Source organism: Thamnophis elegans, chromosome 8 (genome assembly GCF_009769535.1).
Source record: "Thamnophis elegans isolate rThaEle1 chromosome 8, rThaEle1.pri, whole genome shotgun sequence".
Lineage (NCBI taxonomy): Eukaryota > Metazoa > Chordata > Lepidosauria > Squamata > Colubridae > Thamnophis > Thamnophis elegans.
In genome coordinates, this window is record NC_045548.1 from 11,963,551 (window position 1) to 11,979,279 (window position 15,729).

Sequence of the window (15,729 nt, forward strand, 5' to 3'; positions counted from 1 at the left end):
CAACAAGCCAAGCCGCGCCCTGATTGGCTAAGGCGCGGCTTGGCTAAGCGTGGGCAGCTAGGGGCACGCTTATTGGCTTTCCCTGCTTGACAGCTCTATATAAATAGCTGTCAAGCAGGGAAGGTGCTGAATCGCCTGTAAATAGTTCTGACCTGTTAATAAACTCTTCTGCGTTCTTCAGTCTTGGCTCCTGTCTCGTCCTTCCACCGATCCTCTAAATTTGTGACCCAGAATATCTAAAGGAAATGTTCCCATTGCTGGCAACAACATTTCTAAAACTCCTATCTGCAATGTACTAGGCTCATTGTACAGAGTCTATTTCCCACAACCCTTGATAAGTATGTTTACCATAAATTTGCAACTGAAGCCACAGGAATGGCTAGATTCAAAACAAGAAAGGGCCAGGAATCCTTTTGGTAGGTCTGATGAAGATGCATACTGAAATGCCATTTTTACTGTACAACCATTAAAGTTGTAGGATTTTTCTGATTAAGCATGCTTTTGTATGTCTGGAACAATGGAAAAGATGAAGTGCTCCAACTGGTCAAATATCTAAACAAAGAGCTCTTGTGAAACCTCTTCTCTTTTGTCTGAATTGCTAGAACTGGGGGAAAAGAAACCAAGATCATCTTCTTATTTAAAAAATAAGACATTAAAAAACTTATATTTATAAATGTATACAATCCTAAAAAAAATACAAAAAGAAAATGGGCAGCAGGTATGAAAATGTATTTTAATTAAGATGTTTGAATACATTCAGACTGGCCATGGTTAGTTACTGTATATTAGTAATCCTGCAATGTTTCAAAGATTATTTTCAATAGGTTACTAATTCTACCTATGTCAGGTAAGCCAATTAAATTGCATAGACTTAAAAATGGACTCAATACACTTCCAAGAAAAGAGTTGCAGCAAAAGAACAAGAATAAAAAAGCACAATATTTATTCCCACGAGACACGTTATATAAAGTACATTTCTAATTTTGAAACTGTGGCAGTGGTTAGCAGTACTGCAGGCTACTTCTCCTGACTGCAATTTGTCAGTTCGAATCTCACCAGGCTCAAGGTTGACTCAGCCTTCCATTCTTCCGAGGTTGGTAAAATCAGGATCCAGATTGTTGGGGGCAATATGCTGACTCTCTAAACCACTTAGAGAGGCTGTAAAGCACTGTGAAGTGGTATATAAGTCTAAGTGCTACTGCTATGGCTATTGAAACATATAGTTCCAATATTCATCTTCTCGCTTTTGGCCCTATCAACAGGCTTGATTCATTTGAAATGTAAATACTTACTAAAAGACTGGAAGATTATTTCCCTCACCAACAGTCTAAAATTCATCTAGTTCCATCATCTACATGTACATTTTGACATGTTATTAATTAAAATAAATCATATGATACTGAATTCCTCTCATTTCTATTTATTATAGTATAAAAATATGTATTAGTACTACTTACCCTGAGAAATCTGTAGTGAGAATACCATACTGGAATATATATATTCGGCTAATGTGGCACAGTGTGAGGTATCCCATAGCTACCAAAAAAGAATACCTAGAATCATATGCATTGATAGTATGAAACAATTTAGCCAAAACACTGTAATCAAAAGTACAGCAAGTACAGTAGAACCTGGTTCCCAATACAGCTATTTATTTTGCTTAGGTTTGCTTGTATATATATTATCAAAAAGTTTCAACAGCAAATTTTATGGCTTTCTTATAATCTGTGGCAGAGGTGGTTCTGACGGTTCCACCACAAAACCGCGTTCGACTAAAGGGCGCTCGACGAAACCGCGTAGCTGACGTCATCACAGCACGACAACAGCGCGGAGAAAAAAGCACACTGTAAACGCTAAACCTAAAATTAACCCCTAAACCTAAACCTAACCCCCCTAAACCTAATCCTAAACCTAACCCTAAACCTAACCCTTAACCTAACCCTAAACCTAACCCTAAACCTAACCCTTAACCTAACCCTAAACCTAATCCTAACCCTTAACCTAACCCTAAACCTAACCCTTAACCTAACCCTCACCCTTAACCTAACCCTAAACCTAACCCTTACCTTAACTTGAATCGGCTTGCTTTCAAAGCGCTATTTAAAGCGCCCTTCTTTCTCCGCGCTCGCTGTTGTCGCCCTGTTGATGACATCAGCAACGCGGTTTCGTTGAGCGCGCTTTAGTCGAGCGCGGTTTTGTCGTGCCACGGGTTCTGACCAGCTCTGGAGAACCACTAGTGGAAATTTTGAGTAGTTCAGAGAACCGATAAATACCACCTCTGACTGGCCCCGCCCCATCCATTCTCTGCCTCCCGAATCCAAGCTGATCGGGAGGAAATGGGGATTTTGCAGTAACCTTCCCCTGGCACACTCACCAAGCCACCACACCCACCAAGCCAAGCCCACAGAACTGGTAGTAAAATTTTTTTAATCCCACCACTGATCTGTGGGTTTATAAACTATAGCTAAAATATAACCAGTCTCAATAAAAAATAGTTTTAGCCATCCTGTGGAATTGACGCCTTGATTTGGTCTATTTGATGGGGCTGCTATCAATCTTATGAACGTGATTGTGTTATACCTCCTCCTTCTTACACTTCCGTGAATTAGGAAGGTGTCAGTCTGAGCCATTTCAGAGTATTTTCTGCTTGTTGTAGACTTAAAACAATCACCTTATAGGGGAGATGTGTGACACAGGTATATTTAATAAATAAGTAAAAATATGCAGCATTTCAACCCATCACTCTGGCATTGGATTTTGTACATCTCCATCGGGTAATCTTTCTTGCTCTTTGTAATAAGTGGATTTAATCAGTACTCCACAATGCCTTAAAGTGGCTGAAATAAGAAGTACCACAAGACGAGAACACAAGATCATGAGCAACCATTAATTAGATCAGTAAAGGAACATAAAGGAACATCAACCTTTAAAAATATTTCCGTTTTTAACACTTACGATAGACTTACAAACTTACCTATGAATGTTGGAAATACTGGCCATGTTCACGATGAAATAACTTATCATCACTAAAGTAAAAATATGGATGGAGTACCTTGGAAGAGAAGAAGAAGAAGAAATTCCATTTTCCAAAAGTCAGTAATAGCTAACAGACAACAATACTTTTCTGAATTCACTAAAAGTGAAGGTGTCCCTGCGGATTTTTTACTCATTGTAGGGTCTGGGGGTGGTGCTCATCTCTGGTTCAAGACCATTCAGCCAGCACTGTCTGAAGATATTTACATGGTCATGTGGCCAGCATGACATCATGGAGCACTTCTACCTTCTCACCGAAGTGATACCTATCTACTCACATTTGCATGCTTTCAACTGCTAGATGGGCAGGAACGCAAGTGGTACTCATGTGGTACTCGGGTCTCAAACCTCGGCTGCCATCTTTCCAGCCAAGAAACCCAGCATCCTAACCGCTGAGCCACACACCACCCTAAAATTAACTAAAAGTTGTGTAGAAAGAAAGAATCCAGTCTGAATCAGTGTTCACTTTTTTTTTGTGAAGAAAAACTCCTTCGCTCTTGCTCTCTTCCTCTTAAATCACAGACTGAATACATGCTTCTTTCTTGGAAAATGTACCTGCTGATAAAAGAGCTTTGACGTTTTGTTTTCATAATGTTACGGTTGCCCAACGGAAGGTTTTACAATTCCCAGCATACCCAAGCTACTCAATTCATAGTCACAGTGAAGAGAAAGTTAGGCAGGAATGACTCACCAACCGAAGCAGAAGAGGGCAAAATATATTCCCAAAATTGTGGCAAATGCATGACGAACACCGGAGTTGGCTTGACTAGGCTTTAAGTACAAGCGAAACCAAAATGCAGCCAAGAGTGCACAAAGCTGACAAGCAACGAAATTGACCTAAAGGAATATGAAAATAGACTGGAATCACTCATAATCATTAGCAAGAAAAAAAAAACCTGACATAAAACCCTGGAGACGTTGTAGGAAATTTCTCATCATTATTATCATTCTCCTTTAAAGAAATGGGAGAAAGGAAGCACTATGTTTACATATACATAAAGCTTGGCAATCCTGCAAATGAGTAAATTGCCTTTGATGTTTACTTTAAGCAAAATAAGTCTCTGCCTTCAATCCAGCTTGGTTTTAAAAATCCAGACGTTTAGGTTAAATCCAGATTCACAGGGCCGTTCTACATATGTTTATTTAGACATAGATCCCCTAAGTTCAGTGGAGTTTGCAAGCTTTTTAAGGAGGAAGGAAAGTTGCTCTCTAAAAACATTTCTTTGAATTCAAAGTCAAGCAAGAAAATTAGCCAAATTAATTCCAAAGATTTACTCAAAGTAAATTAATAGACGCACCCCGCGGCTTGCTATTACAGAATCAAATTTGCAGAATTAAAGACTGGAATACAAACATACATATTCCACTTGGGCAATTCCCCATGAGGTTTTCATGTGCTAAAATAGGCATCACCAACAAACACACGACACAAGCTTTTCTGTTCTCCAGAACTCTTCCCTGACAAAATGAGAAAGGCATTATGACTTTTTTTCTTACTTCATTATTTCTTCCTCTTGCCGTTTCTGCAATATCTTGCTTAATGAAAATTTCCGAGAATTCAGAAGTCTACATATACTTTAGGTGGCTCAGTTTTAATGGGATAGGCATTTCAAACCATATCTAGCACAAAACTGTGCTGAAATCAGAATTTTTAGCTATGATGCACATAAAGTAACAGAGCCTTATTTTAGAAAATGGCAAGCAATTGCCTGCTGAAGGCAAAACAACCCGAAGAATAAATTATTTTGTAGAATGTTGGTTATTCTGAAATAGAAAATCATAGTCTTCTCACAAAAATACTAAAACATATATTAATATTAATTCATATCTTATTTGAATTAAATTGCAATTGAATATTTTATTTGGCCAAGTTTGATTAAACCCACAAGAAATTGGTCTTGGATGCAGAAGGTCAGTGCACATACAAAGAAACAGAAAATTAATAAGTACTGGGACTTGCAAATTGAAGTTGAATGACTGTGGAAAAAGAAATTGTTTGTTATCCCGATTGTAATTGGAGCCCTTGGAGCAATACCTAAAGGGCTACCTTACTATTTGGAAATTTTACATTTATCAGACTTGAACATTCTGATTCTACAAAAAACCACCCTACTTGGAACAGCTTATACCCTCCGACGCTACCTTAACAGTTCCTAGGTCCTTGATTAGGACTCGAGCTGTTGAGCTACCAACCAGCCCCAAAGGCTGTGAATCTCACCAAAGATTAACCACATAATAATAACAACAACAACTGTCAATGGTATTTGTGATGCATTTTTGAATGTCCAGTTGAGTTTCATGTTGTTGTCACCAAAAATCAGATGGTCAAGATCTTGTGGGATTTCCGTATACAAACCGACAAAATAGTGGCGCATAATACACCAGACATCACACTGGTTGAGAAAAATAAGGTCACAATCATAGACATCGCAATACCAGGTGATAATCGCAGGGTCGCAGAGAAGGAACATGAAAAAATCGCAAAATACCAGAACTTAAAAATCGAAATTCAACGACTATGGCACAAACCAGCAGTGGTAATTCCAGTGGTAATCGGCACACTGGGTACTATTCCAAAAGCACTGGAATTACATTTAAAACAGTTAAAAATTGACAAAATCACCATCAGTCAAATGCAAAAAGCCACACTGCTTGGATCTGCATGCATATTAGGAAAATACGTTACGACGTCCTAGGCCCCTGGGTGGGGCCCGACTAGTAACCAATGCCAAATCCGGCGAAACAACTGGCCGCTGTGATACAATTGTATAATAATAATAATAACAATAAGTGGCTGATTATTTAAAAGAAAGTCAAGAACATCTATTAATCGAAGTAAAGAACAAAAATCTACTGAAGGCCCGACAGACGAAACAAGAATATAGAAATATGTGATAAAATCAAGAATGGAGAGTTGGCAGAACAAAGCATTGCATGGCCAATTTCTGGAAAAAATAAAAGATAAAGTGGATAGTGAACAAACTTGGTTACGGTTAACAACAGGTACATTAAAGAAAGAAACAGCGTCACTAATCCTGGCTGCGCAAGAACAAGCTATCCACACAAATACCATTAAGGCCAAAATCAAAAAATCCTCTGATGATGCCAAATGCAGACTTTGCAAAGAAGTTGATGAAACTGTTGATCACATACTTAGCTACTGTAAAAAAATTGCGCAGACTGATTATAAATTGCGGCACAATTCAGTAGCACAAATGATCCACTGGAATTTGTGCAAAAATTATAATATTAAAACAACAAAAAACTGGTGGGAACATAAACCTGAAAAAGTCACGGAAAATCAGATGGTCAAGATCTTACGGGATTTTCGTATACAAACGGACAAAATACTGGCGCATAATATACCAGACATCACACTGGTTGAGAAAAATAAGGTTACAATCATAGACATTGCAATACCAGGGGACAGCAGGGTCGCCGAGAAGAAACATGAAAAAATCGCAAAATACCAGGACTTAAAAATCGAAATTCAACTATTATGGCACACAAACCAGCAGTGGTAATTCCAGTGGTAATCGGCACACTGGGTGCTATTCCAAAAGCATTGGAATTACATTTAAAACAGTTAAAAATTGACAAAATCACCACCAGTCAAATGCAAAAAGCCGCACTGCCTGGATCCGCACGCATATTACGAAAATATGTTACGACGTCCTAGGCCCCTGGGTGGGTCCCGACTAGTAATCAATGCCAAATCCGGCGAAACAACTGGCCGCTATGATACAATTGTATAATAATAATAATAATGGGGAGCATTATTTTATCTTGGATATATGGTCTGTGTTTTGTACTACATCGCTGATTTTATCAGTAAGTTCTACTTTAAATACCCTACAAAGCTCCTGAGATTCCAAATTGAACCTTGGAACATCTCCTCTTCGTAGACCACCCACTGTGAAGCTGATAAAGTAGTAATTACCTGCCAGGAGAAGACAATGATGAAATCCATAAGTCAGCACAACATGAAAAGGGAAAGTATTTCAATTAACCTCTTTCAAATTAAGCATAGATGTGAAGATTCTTTCACATGACAGTCAGTTACTCTTATAGTCTTCTATATGACGGTGGAAGAAAATGGTAGCTTTGATATAGACCATTTTTTCTCTGTGCCTTAATATTACTAATATATTTCTGATTATTCTGTTCTAAACAAGGAAATTCTACTTCTGACCTTTGGATCAATCTCCTTCTGAGGCACAAACATATGGGAAGGGTTTCTTGTGTGCTTAGAGATAATTATCTTATGGGGAGACTGGTCATTAATTGCCATCAGTTATAAGAGCTTACTTGGTCCAAACAACCTTCTTGGAATATGTAGGTAAAACCTCATGCAGTTTCTTTCACCACACCATTCCCACACAGTAAAACTATTTGTACTGTGATAAACTGAAAAATTTTGAATCAGCTCCATAAACAAATAAAGAAGGCACACTCTGAAAGCAGTGCAAAGAAGAACAAATATTATTAGAGGACTGGAGGCTAAAACATATGCAGAATGATTGCAGGAATTGAGTATGTTTAGTCTAATAAAAGGAAGGACTAGGAGTGAGATGACATCCATATTCCAATATCTAAGGGGCTGTCACAAAGAAGAGGGTGGCAACCTATTTTCTAAAGCATCTGAAGGCTAATCAAGGGGAAAAAATCAACCTAAAACTAAGGAGACATTTCCTGACAGTGAGAACAATTACCTCCCAAAGACCCATTAGATCACACAGGGCAGGCCTCCTCCGGGTCCCGTCTACCAGCCAATGTCATCTGGCCACTACCTGGGGGAGGGCCTTCTCTGTGGCAGCTCCGGCCCTTTGGAACGAACTCCCCACAGAGATTCGGACCCTCACCTCTCTCCAGGCCTTCCGAAAAGCCGTTAAAACCTGGCTGTGTCGGCAGGCCTGGGGTTGATGAGTTCCCTTCCCCTCTCGAATCGTGTGGCTGTTGGTTGTTTTTAAATGCCTTGTATTTGTAGTTTTTGTGTTTCCCTTTCCCTCCTTGGGTTTGTGCGCCGCCCTGAGTCCCGCAGGGAATAGGGCGGCATATAAATAAAATGAAACCTAAACCTAATCAGTGGAACAGCTTGGTCTCAGAAGTTGTGGGTGCTCTTATCATTGGAGGTTTTTAAGAAGAGATTGGACAACCCTTTGTCTGAAATGGTATTGGATCTCCTGCTTGAGCAGGGGGTTGGACTAGAAAACCTCCACAGTTCCTTCCAACTCTTGTTATTCTGTTACTTGGCATGCTTTCCCTACCTTGCTTTAACACAATTCAAGTAAACTACTGTTTTGTGAATGCTGTCATGCAACTTATACTTTACACTCTAAAATCATTGCTTATTTCTCAAAAGGACCTAGCTTTATATGATGCTATTAAATCTGGATACAACTAATGCTTTGATATACAATTATATGTAATAATCTAATTTGTGACATACTACAATTTTGAAAAGGCTGGAGCTTTGCACTGTGGTATCGGGGTGGCTGACTGTGGCATTCCTTCAGGTGGCACCAGTGGTGGGTTTCAAAATTTCTTAGAACCTCTTCTGTAAGTGTGGCCTGCTTTGTGGGAGTGGCTTGCTGGCCATGTGACCGGGTAGGAGTGGCTTGCCAGCCATGTGACCGGGTGGGAGTGGCTTGCCGGCCATGTGACTGGATGGGCATGGCCAACTTGTAAAATATGGTGAAACTCACTTAACAACGCTCTTGCTTAGCAAACAAAATGTTGGCTCAGGAATTCTGGCATTTGAAGCACACAAGTCTTAAAGCTGTCAAGTTACAAGACTCTTGCACCCCCAACCCTTTAGGAAAAAAAAAACCAGGGATGTTCAAACTTGACAGCTTTAAGACTTGTGGACTTCAACTCCCAGAATTCCTCCTCTCGCTCTTCATCTTGATGATGTGCAGACAGGCGGGGGGAGGGAGCTGGAACCGGTTGTAAATGGCACTGTAGATTTGTGGAACCTCTTCTATAGAAGAGGTTAGAACTGGCAGGAACCCACCCCTGGGTGGCACTCTTCATTGGTGGCACAGAGACTAGAATTGAAGTAGAGGTCCATGATTAGTGATGGCCAGCTGAGATTGCTGAAGACCCTGGCCAAAGAGTGATGCTATACAGGGCAGCCAACAGCGCAGATATATGGGGGAGAAAGTCAGATAGGGATAGTTGAAGTGCTCCTGTGTTCATTAAGGATAGGTGGGCTGACAAAGTCTTCAATTTTGATCACATGACCGTATGGGTGCTGCAACAACTATACTGCAACTTATGCCTGTAACTGGATCAGGCATAAGCTGCCCATAATTGTTCTTGATGATATGGGCGATCTATAAATTAAATAAGTAAGTACAGGTAGTTATTGATTTACAACAATTGTTTAGTGAGTGTTTGAAGTTATAAATGGCACTGAATAAAGTGACTTACGACTGTTTTTCACACAATCGTTGCAGCATTTCCATGGTCATGTGATCAAAATTTGGATGCTGGGCAACTACTTCATATTTATGATGGTTGAAGTGTCCTGGGGTCTTGTGATCACCTTTTGTGAACTTCTGACAAACAAAGTCAATGAGGAAACTAAATTCATTTAACTACTGTGCAACTAACTTAACAACTGCAGTGATTCACTTGGCAAACGTGCCGCGAGATCTTTTAAAAAAGGCAGCAAAACCCACTTAACAACTGTCTTACTTAGCAACAGAAATGCTGGGCTCATTTGTGGTTGTAAGTCGAGGACTATTTGTGCCATTTGTTTAGCACTATCGTAACTTTCAATGTTCAGTTAACAAATGATTATTAAGCAAGGAATACTTTGAGCGTCTACTTAACAAAGAAATGACTTCTACTTAAAACAATAAGAACATGTGATTCTACATTCTGCTCATGGATGACAAATCCCATCTTCTCACCATGGGCCATATTGTCTAAGGCTGATGGAAATTAAGATTCAGCAAACTCTGTAATCTTTCTCTCTAAATAAAAAAAAAAATCAGAGAAAGAGAAGAAAAAGAGGATAATATTACCAAGATAACATTTAGTGACTATTTCTGCCACAGTGAAATAATTGAACCTGATAAAAACAGATACACGTTAATTGATAAACTGTCAATCCATCTCTGGCAAATCCATAAATTCTTGTTAAAACATAAATGTTAAAATAATTTTCACTATCTTTAATAAATGCTATGAATTAATTAAAGACATACATTAACTACCATGAGATTCTATGTAAAAATATACATTTATCAACAGCTGGGGCTCAGAAAAGGAACAAAGGACACTACACACACGTCTGAAATTCCTGAAATTCAGTGTATGGATGTGGTCTACACAAAGACCATATATATCACAATAAAAAGGTTTAGAGAAGTATAATGAGTGGAATTGGTACAAAATAGATTTAGTTAGCTGTCCTAGCCTTTTATTTCTTATCTTAATTTTACTTGACTACTTCTTACTTCTCTTCCATGCTAAGCATACTACTGGTTATTTTGAAAACAACATTGCGGATGTGCATTAAATTCTACTCATAAAAAAAGATCCTATGACTGCATAAGAATAAAATCAGCCTTGCCTGAACTAGTTCACCCTTGTTTATGGTTTTTTTTAAACTCCTATAACAATCTACACTTCTATCTGGTTTATCAGTCAGTACAATCCAGTGAACTGATTGCTGTTAACCCAGCACATACTTCCTCATTGCTGAATGAATATACATGTTTCCTTGTTGTGCAAAAAAAGCCAAAAAGCTAACAGGTGCCGGAATAAAAAGAAAATCTAACATCAGTCTCTACAAGCCTTAAGAAAAACATTTAAAACAGAATTCAAACACAACTACAGCTACCTCACTCTGCTCCCAAATTTATCAGTCCATACAAGTCCATACAATTCGGATGTCTTTCCCTTTTCCCCCTTCTGTCCTCTTCGTGGTTCTTAGACCCAAACTAAATCCCATCCTATCCTATCCACCTCTGCGGGTGGAAGCCCATCTTAAACTCTCCCTGCGGGTATAAGGATTGGAACTCAGGACTTATTTTTGAGCAAATACACTGCTCCAAATAGGTTTACTCCCTGCAAATGAATTTCTCTCATAGGAGTCAAATTTGCAAGGAGTTGCAAATAGCCAAAAACAATTGATCCAAGTGAAAACATATCGTTAGAACAGAACAGCGCATAAAACAGACTACTGTCGATGCTGCTGACACACACAAGAGTTACTTTGATCTAACAGCTCAAGAATGAGCATCATTCCAAGAATCCATGAAAAATTAGCATAACAATCTGAGACAATCTGTTCATGAAAATATCCAAGATGTGGGAAGGCTTAATATATTAATTTTAAAAATTAAAACTTGTAAGGATATGTTAAAGCTATTTCCTTAAATATTTGTGACCGAACTAAAAGCTTGTTTCTCAATATTTTACAGACTGTTGCTGTAATGCAATTGTCACATACATTGTTGCACAATAAGTTTGACAACTGTCACAAGACAAGGCCAAGACTATGGCCTACCATAATATCTGTATTTTGGAACAAGTATTTTTTTAAAAGAAAACTAAGCATCAAAGTCACAACTGTTCTACTATAGGAAGTGGCCACTAAGCAAAAAATGAAAAATGAAATAAAATCAGAGCACGGTCTTATTTATTCAAAGTCATCATGCATTGGATTTTCTGCAAGGATTGAGGCCTAGTGTCCTCTCTGCACCTGAGATTCCCGTGACCCGTCAAAAGCGCGAACGTCATAAGCGCGCCGACAACACCTCGGCGCTAAAACCGCGATTTCAAAAGCGCACCGAAAACAGTGCGCCGACCGAAGCGCGATTTCATTTAAGGTAAGATTTACAGTTAGGTTTAGGGTTAGGTTTAGGGTTAGGTTTAGGGTTAGGTTGAGGGTTAGGTTGAGGGTTACGTTACAGCGCGCTTCTGTCGGCGCACTTTTGTCGGCGCGCTTTAGACACCGCGGTTTAGTCAGGTGCGCTTTTGTTGTGGAACCGAGATTCCTGCTATATTGGCTTTGTAGAAATGAAACTTCGTAGCCTTCTAAAGCCTGATTACGAAGTCCAGTTTGGCAAAAATAAAAACAATGGCTATTTCTGATTTGGGTGTAGACAATAAGGAAGAGGACAGCGATGGAGGCATGAAGAAGCTGTTGGCAGGCAAAGGAGGCAGAAACATTTTGTAACTCCACAACAGTGAGATAACATCTGGAGGTAGTTCAGTACCTCAACTCACTTAACTGTAACAAAGAGAAGGAAGATGCAGAACAAAATTAGACTTGCAAGGTTCTGTAATTACAGTCAATACCAATAAAATAAGTTTCAACCTTCTGGTGGAGTTGATTTCCTGGTGTGGTCTATCTAGTACGGTTGACACTGAAGACACAAAAAGCCACAAAGTTTGGTTAAAGTTCACCATATAATAAAAAGTAAATGATAGGCATCATATTAACCAAGATGTCGGGATTATAGTGTAACATGAATAGAGCCTAAGGATATCAAAAATTCCCTCCACTGATGGTCATATAGCACTCAACAAGGTGACATAGCAAACCATGACTTTAGCTAAGTACAGAATCAAAATGAGAGTTTTAGAAAGCACATTTGACACTGCGTATTGTCGTTGCAGTGAAACAAAAGCAATTGAAGCATTTGTTTCATTACAAGTGGCACTTTATAATCAAGTCAAGTGCAGTCCCATACACATGTATTCTGAAGCAAGTAGAACTGATAAACTTCCTACCTGCCAAAGTATTATAAATATATATATTTGCATATTTTCTTCAGTCTGTAAAAGAAGCATTTTTAAAGGAATAAACCTGGGGCAAGGGACTTTATTAAAAGTAACAACAGTTTTAATGAAGTTCCTCCTCTCCATAAGTTTTACCTCCCTTCACCTCAGAGCAGTGGCCAGATTAGTCTGATTCTGGATAGTTTTGCCATGAAAAGGAGAGAAAAAAAATGTGTTTGCAGCACTGCCATTGTTCTTTTTTTTAAAAAAAAAAATACTTTGCTCGTCTTTTACAAAGCAAAATAGAGACAGATTGTGGATAAGGAAGTTGCATATGTGATTAATAATTTAAAAAATATTTTCAGCAGTGCCTTGTGCTGACACCCTCCCTCCCTCCCTCCCTCCCTCCTCCTTTTCTGTTACTATTTCCTGCCTTAATTCGGATGTCTTTCCCTTTTCCCCCTTCTGTCCTCTTCGTGGTTCTTAGACCCAAACTAAATCCCATCCTATCCTATCCACCTCTGCGGGTGGAAGCCCATCTTAAACTCTCCCTGCGGGTATAAGGATTGGAACTCAGGACTTATTTTTGAGCAAACACATGAGGATTTGTTGCTTGAATGTTATTTTATTTGTACAGCCGATTTCAATAAAGCGATGATCACAACGTCCTATCAGACACAGGTGCCTCTTTTCAAGCGCCGGGAAAGAAACGCTGCCTCGCCCTAAAACCTCTAACCACTGAGCTCCACTTCCCTCGTTCTCTAGCAAAAGGCAGAGCAAAACGCATCACCCATTTCAGCTATTCCCCCGCGCCGGCGATCAACGAAGTGTCCCTTGCCTTTACCTCTCGCATGCCCTGGACCATTGAATCCAAATCCCAAAGGTCCTTTTTTCCCCCCCTCCAAAGGCAACCGGACTTCCTTGATTTGGATTTTTCTTTCTAGAGAACTGAAGAAGCTTCTCGGATGAGAAGCGAAACGTTTTCAAAGAAAGACAAAATCCCCTCCAAGAAAGTCCAGTTGCCTTTTGGAAAAAGCCACCTTTGAAGGGGGGGGACAACCGCGACCTGGATGCCTGAGAATCTCCCTTTCATTGCAAAGGGAAGCCGCGATCGGTTCGCTCACCTGCTCGAGGGGGATACCGAAAAGGTCGCTAATAGGGTGCAAGAAAGTGGAACCCGTCGTTCTACGGGGAATTCTGCCTGCTTCGGTCATCCTGCATCCCGGCCGGCCGCAAAACGCCGCCTTCGCTTCCTTTGGACCCAACCCAGCGCTGGAACAGACTCACAACAGACAACACACAACCCAGCACCAACGCAACCGCGCGCCTCTCGCCGCCTTTCTGATTGGCTTGCTGCGGCTCCCGCCTTGCTTTCCCCCCCCCCGCCAGTTCCTCGCACAGCTAAAGGCCCGGCGCTAGGGGAGAGTCCCAGGGACTTTGGGCCAAAAAGGGAAGCCAGCTCCTCCTAAGCGGGTGAGGTCTGGGCCGCCGTCCAGATTTTGCGAGGGAGAAAACGCCCCAGGAAGGAGGAATGTGCTCGGAAGCGGCGCGGTTGTGGTCGCTCTGAGCGCCTGCTGCTATAACCGCCCGGGGAAGGCCATCTTTCCGGGTTTGGCTTGGAGCGACAAGCTTCACTTTTCTTGCAGCCATTCGGAGCCAGCAAGGCTGCATGGTGGAGCGCTGGAGGGTTTTTTTGGGGGAGGGTGTGTGTGTTTCCCCCGCGGGTTCAAAAACAGGTCGTGAGGAGGTATGCGTGTACACGCAGCCCTGGTCTCTGTGAACAGATTGAGGTCTGGGGGCGGTGCAGCCGAATCTTGGGTGTTTCCAAGCTCAGGCTTCGTGGTCGTGGAGAATTTGAGGAGTTCCCCTTGCAGCCAAAGTGAAACAGCCGCCAGTCTTTTCCTCCCAGGCTGCATTTAGAGAAGCTGGAATTCTAGTGCTTTTTTTTTTTAAGTGTAGGACAGGGGCCTCCAAACTTAACAGTTTTTAAGCCTTGTGGACTTCAACTCCCAGAATTCCCCAGCCAGCTAGGGAATTCTGGGAGTTCCCCAGCTGAACTTCAATTCTGGGAGTTGAAGTCCACAAGGCTTAAAAGTTGCCAAGGTTGGAGGCCCCTGGTTTAGGTGCTTAATTTCTGAGTTCGGAGGAGAGGCTGCTTGCAGGGCTACCATACCTGGCCTGCGGGGAGACGGAAGGCCACTGGACTGGTCTCAGTTCTGATTTTGAAGCCTGGTGCTTTATTTCATTTCTTCAACTTTGATGCCTCACTAGGTTTTTTTGTGAGGGTTCCACCACAAAACCGCGGTAGACTAAAGCGCGTGTGAGTAAAGCACGGTGACAAAACCGCACAGTCAAAACCGCGCAACAACAGCGCGACAACAGAAGCGCGCTGTAACATAACCCTAAAAATAACCCTAAACCTAACCCTAAACCTACCCTAAACCTAACCCTAAACCTACCCTAAACCTAAATCTAACCCTAAACCTTACCTTAAGTTAAATCGCGCTTCTGTCGGCGCGCTTTTGACGTCGCGGTTTTAGTGCCGCGGTGTTGTCGGCGTGCTTTAGTCTACCGCGGTTATGTCGTGCCACGTTTTGTGAGATCCTGAAGGGTGCACTGGTTGAGACATCAGGGTAGAAACTGGGAGACAGGGACTGCTTTTCAGGAAAAAAGGTAGCTGGGTGACCTTGAGCCAGTCGTTCTCTCTAAGCCCTAAGAAGGCCATGGCGATCCATTTCTGACAAATCTTGACAAGAAAACTCTGGGGGGGGGGGATAGTCTAGGGCAGTGATGGTGAACATTTTTCTAAAGGCATGCCAAAACTTTCCTCGGGCACACTATTGCACGTGCGTGCCCACTCACACAATTTAACGTGCATGCGTGCACGCCCCTATTTATACGGAGCTGTCAAGCAGGGAAAGCCAATAAGCACGCCCCTAGCGGCCCACGCTTAGCCAA

The 15,729-nt window shown here is 41.1% G+C and overlaps 1 protein-coding gene across 1 annotated transcript in view; it reads right to left on the reverse strand.

Moving 5' to 3' along the window:
- Nucleotides 1-14,073, reverse strand: part of MBOAT1 (membrane bound O-acyltransferase domain containing 1) — a 31,677-nt gene extending 17,604 nt beyond the window's left edge. The window contains exons 1-4 of the mRNA XM_032222437.1: nucleotides 13,896-14,073; nucleotides 3,725-3,870; nucleotides 2,975-3,052; nucleotides 1,458-1,553 (exon numbers count right to left, since the gene is read on the reverse strand). Coding sequence (XP_032078328.1) covers nucleotides 1,458-1,553; nucleotides 2,975-3,052; nucleotides 3,725-3,870; nucleotides 13,896-13,985 — 410 coding nt within the window. The 5' untranslated portion in view covers nucleotides 13,986-14,073. The remainder of the gene's footprint in view (nucleotides 1-1,457; nucleotides 1,554-2,974; nucleotides 3,053-3,724; nucleotides 3,871-13,895) is intronic.
- Between the last annotated feature and the right edge of the window lie 1,656 nt (nucleotides 14,074-15,729).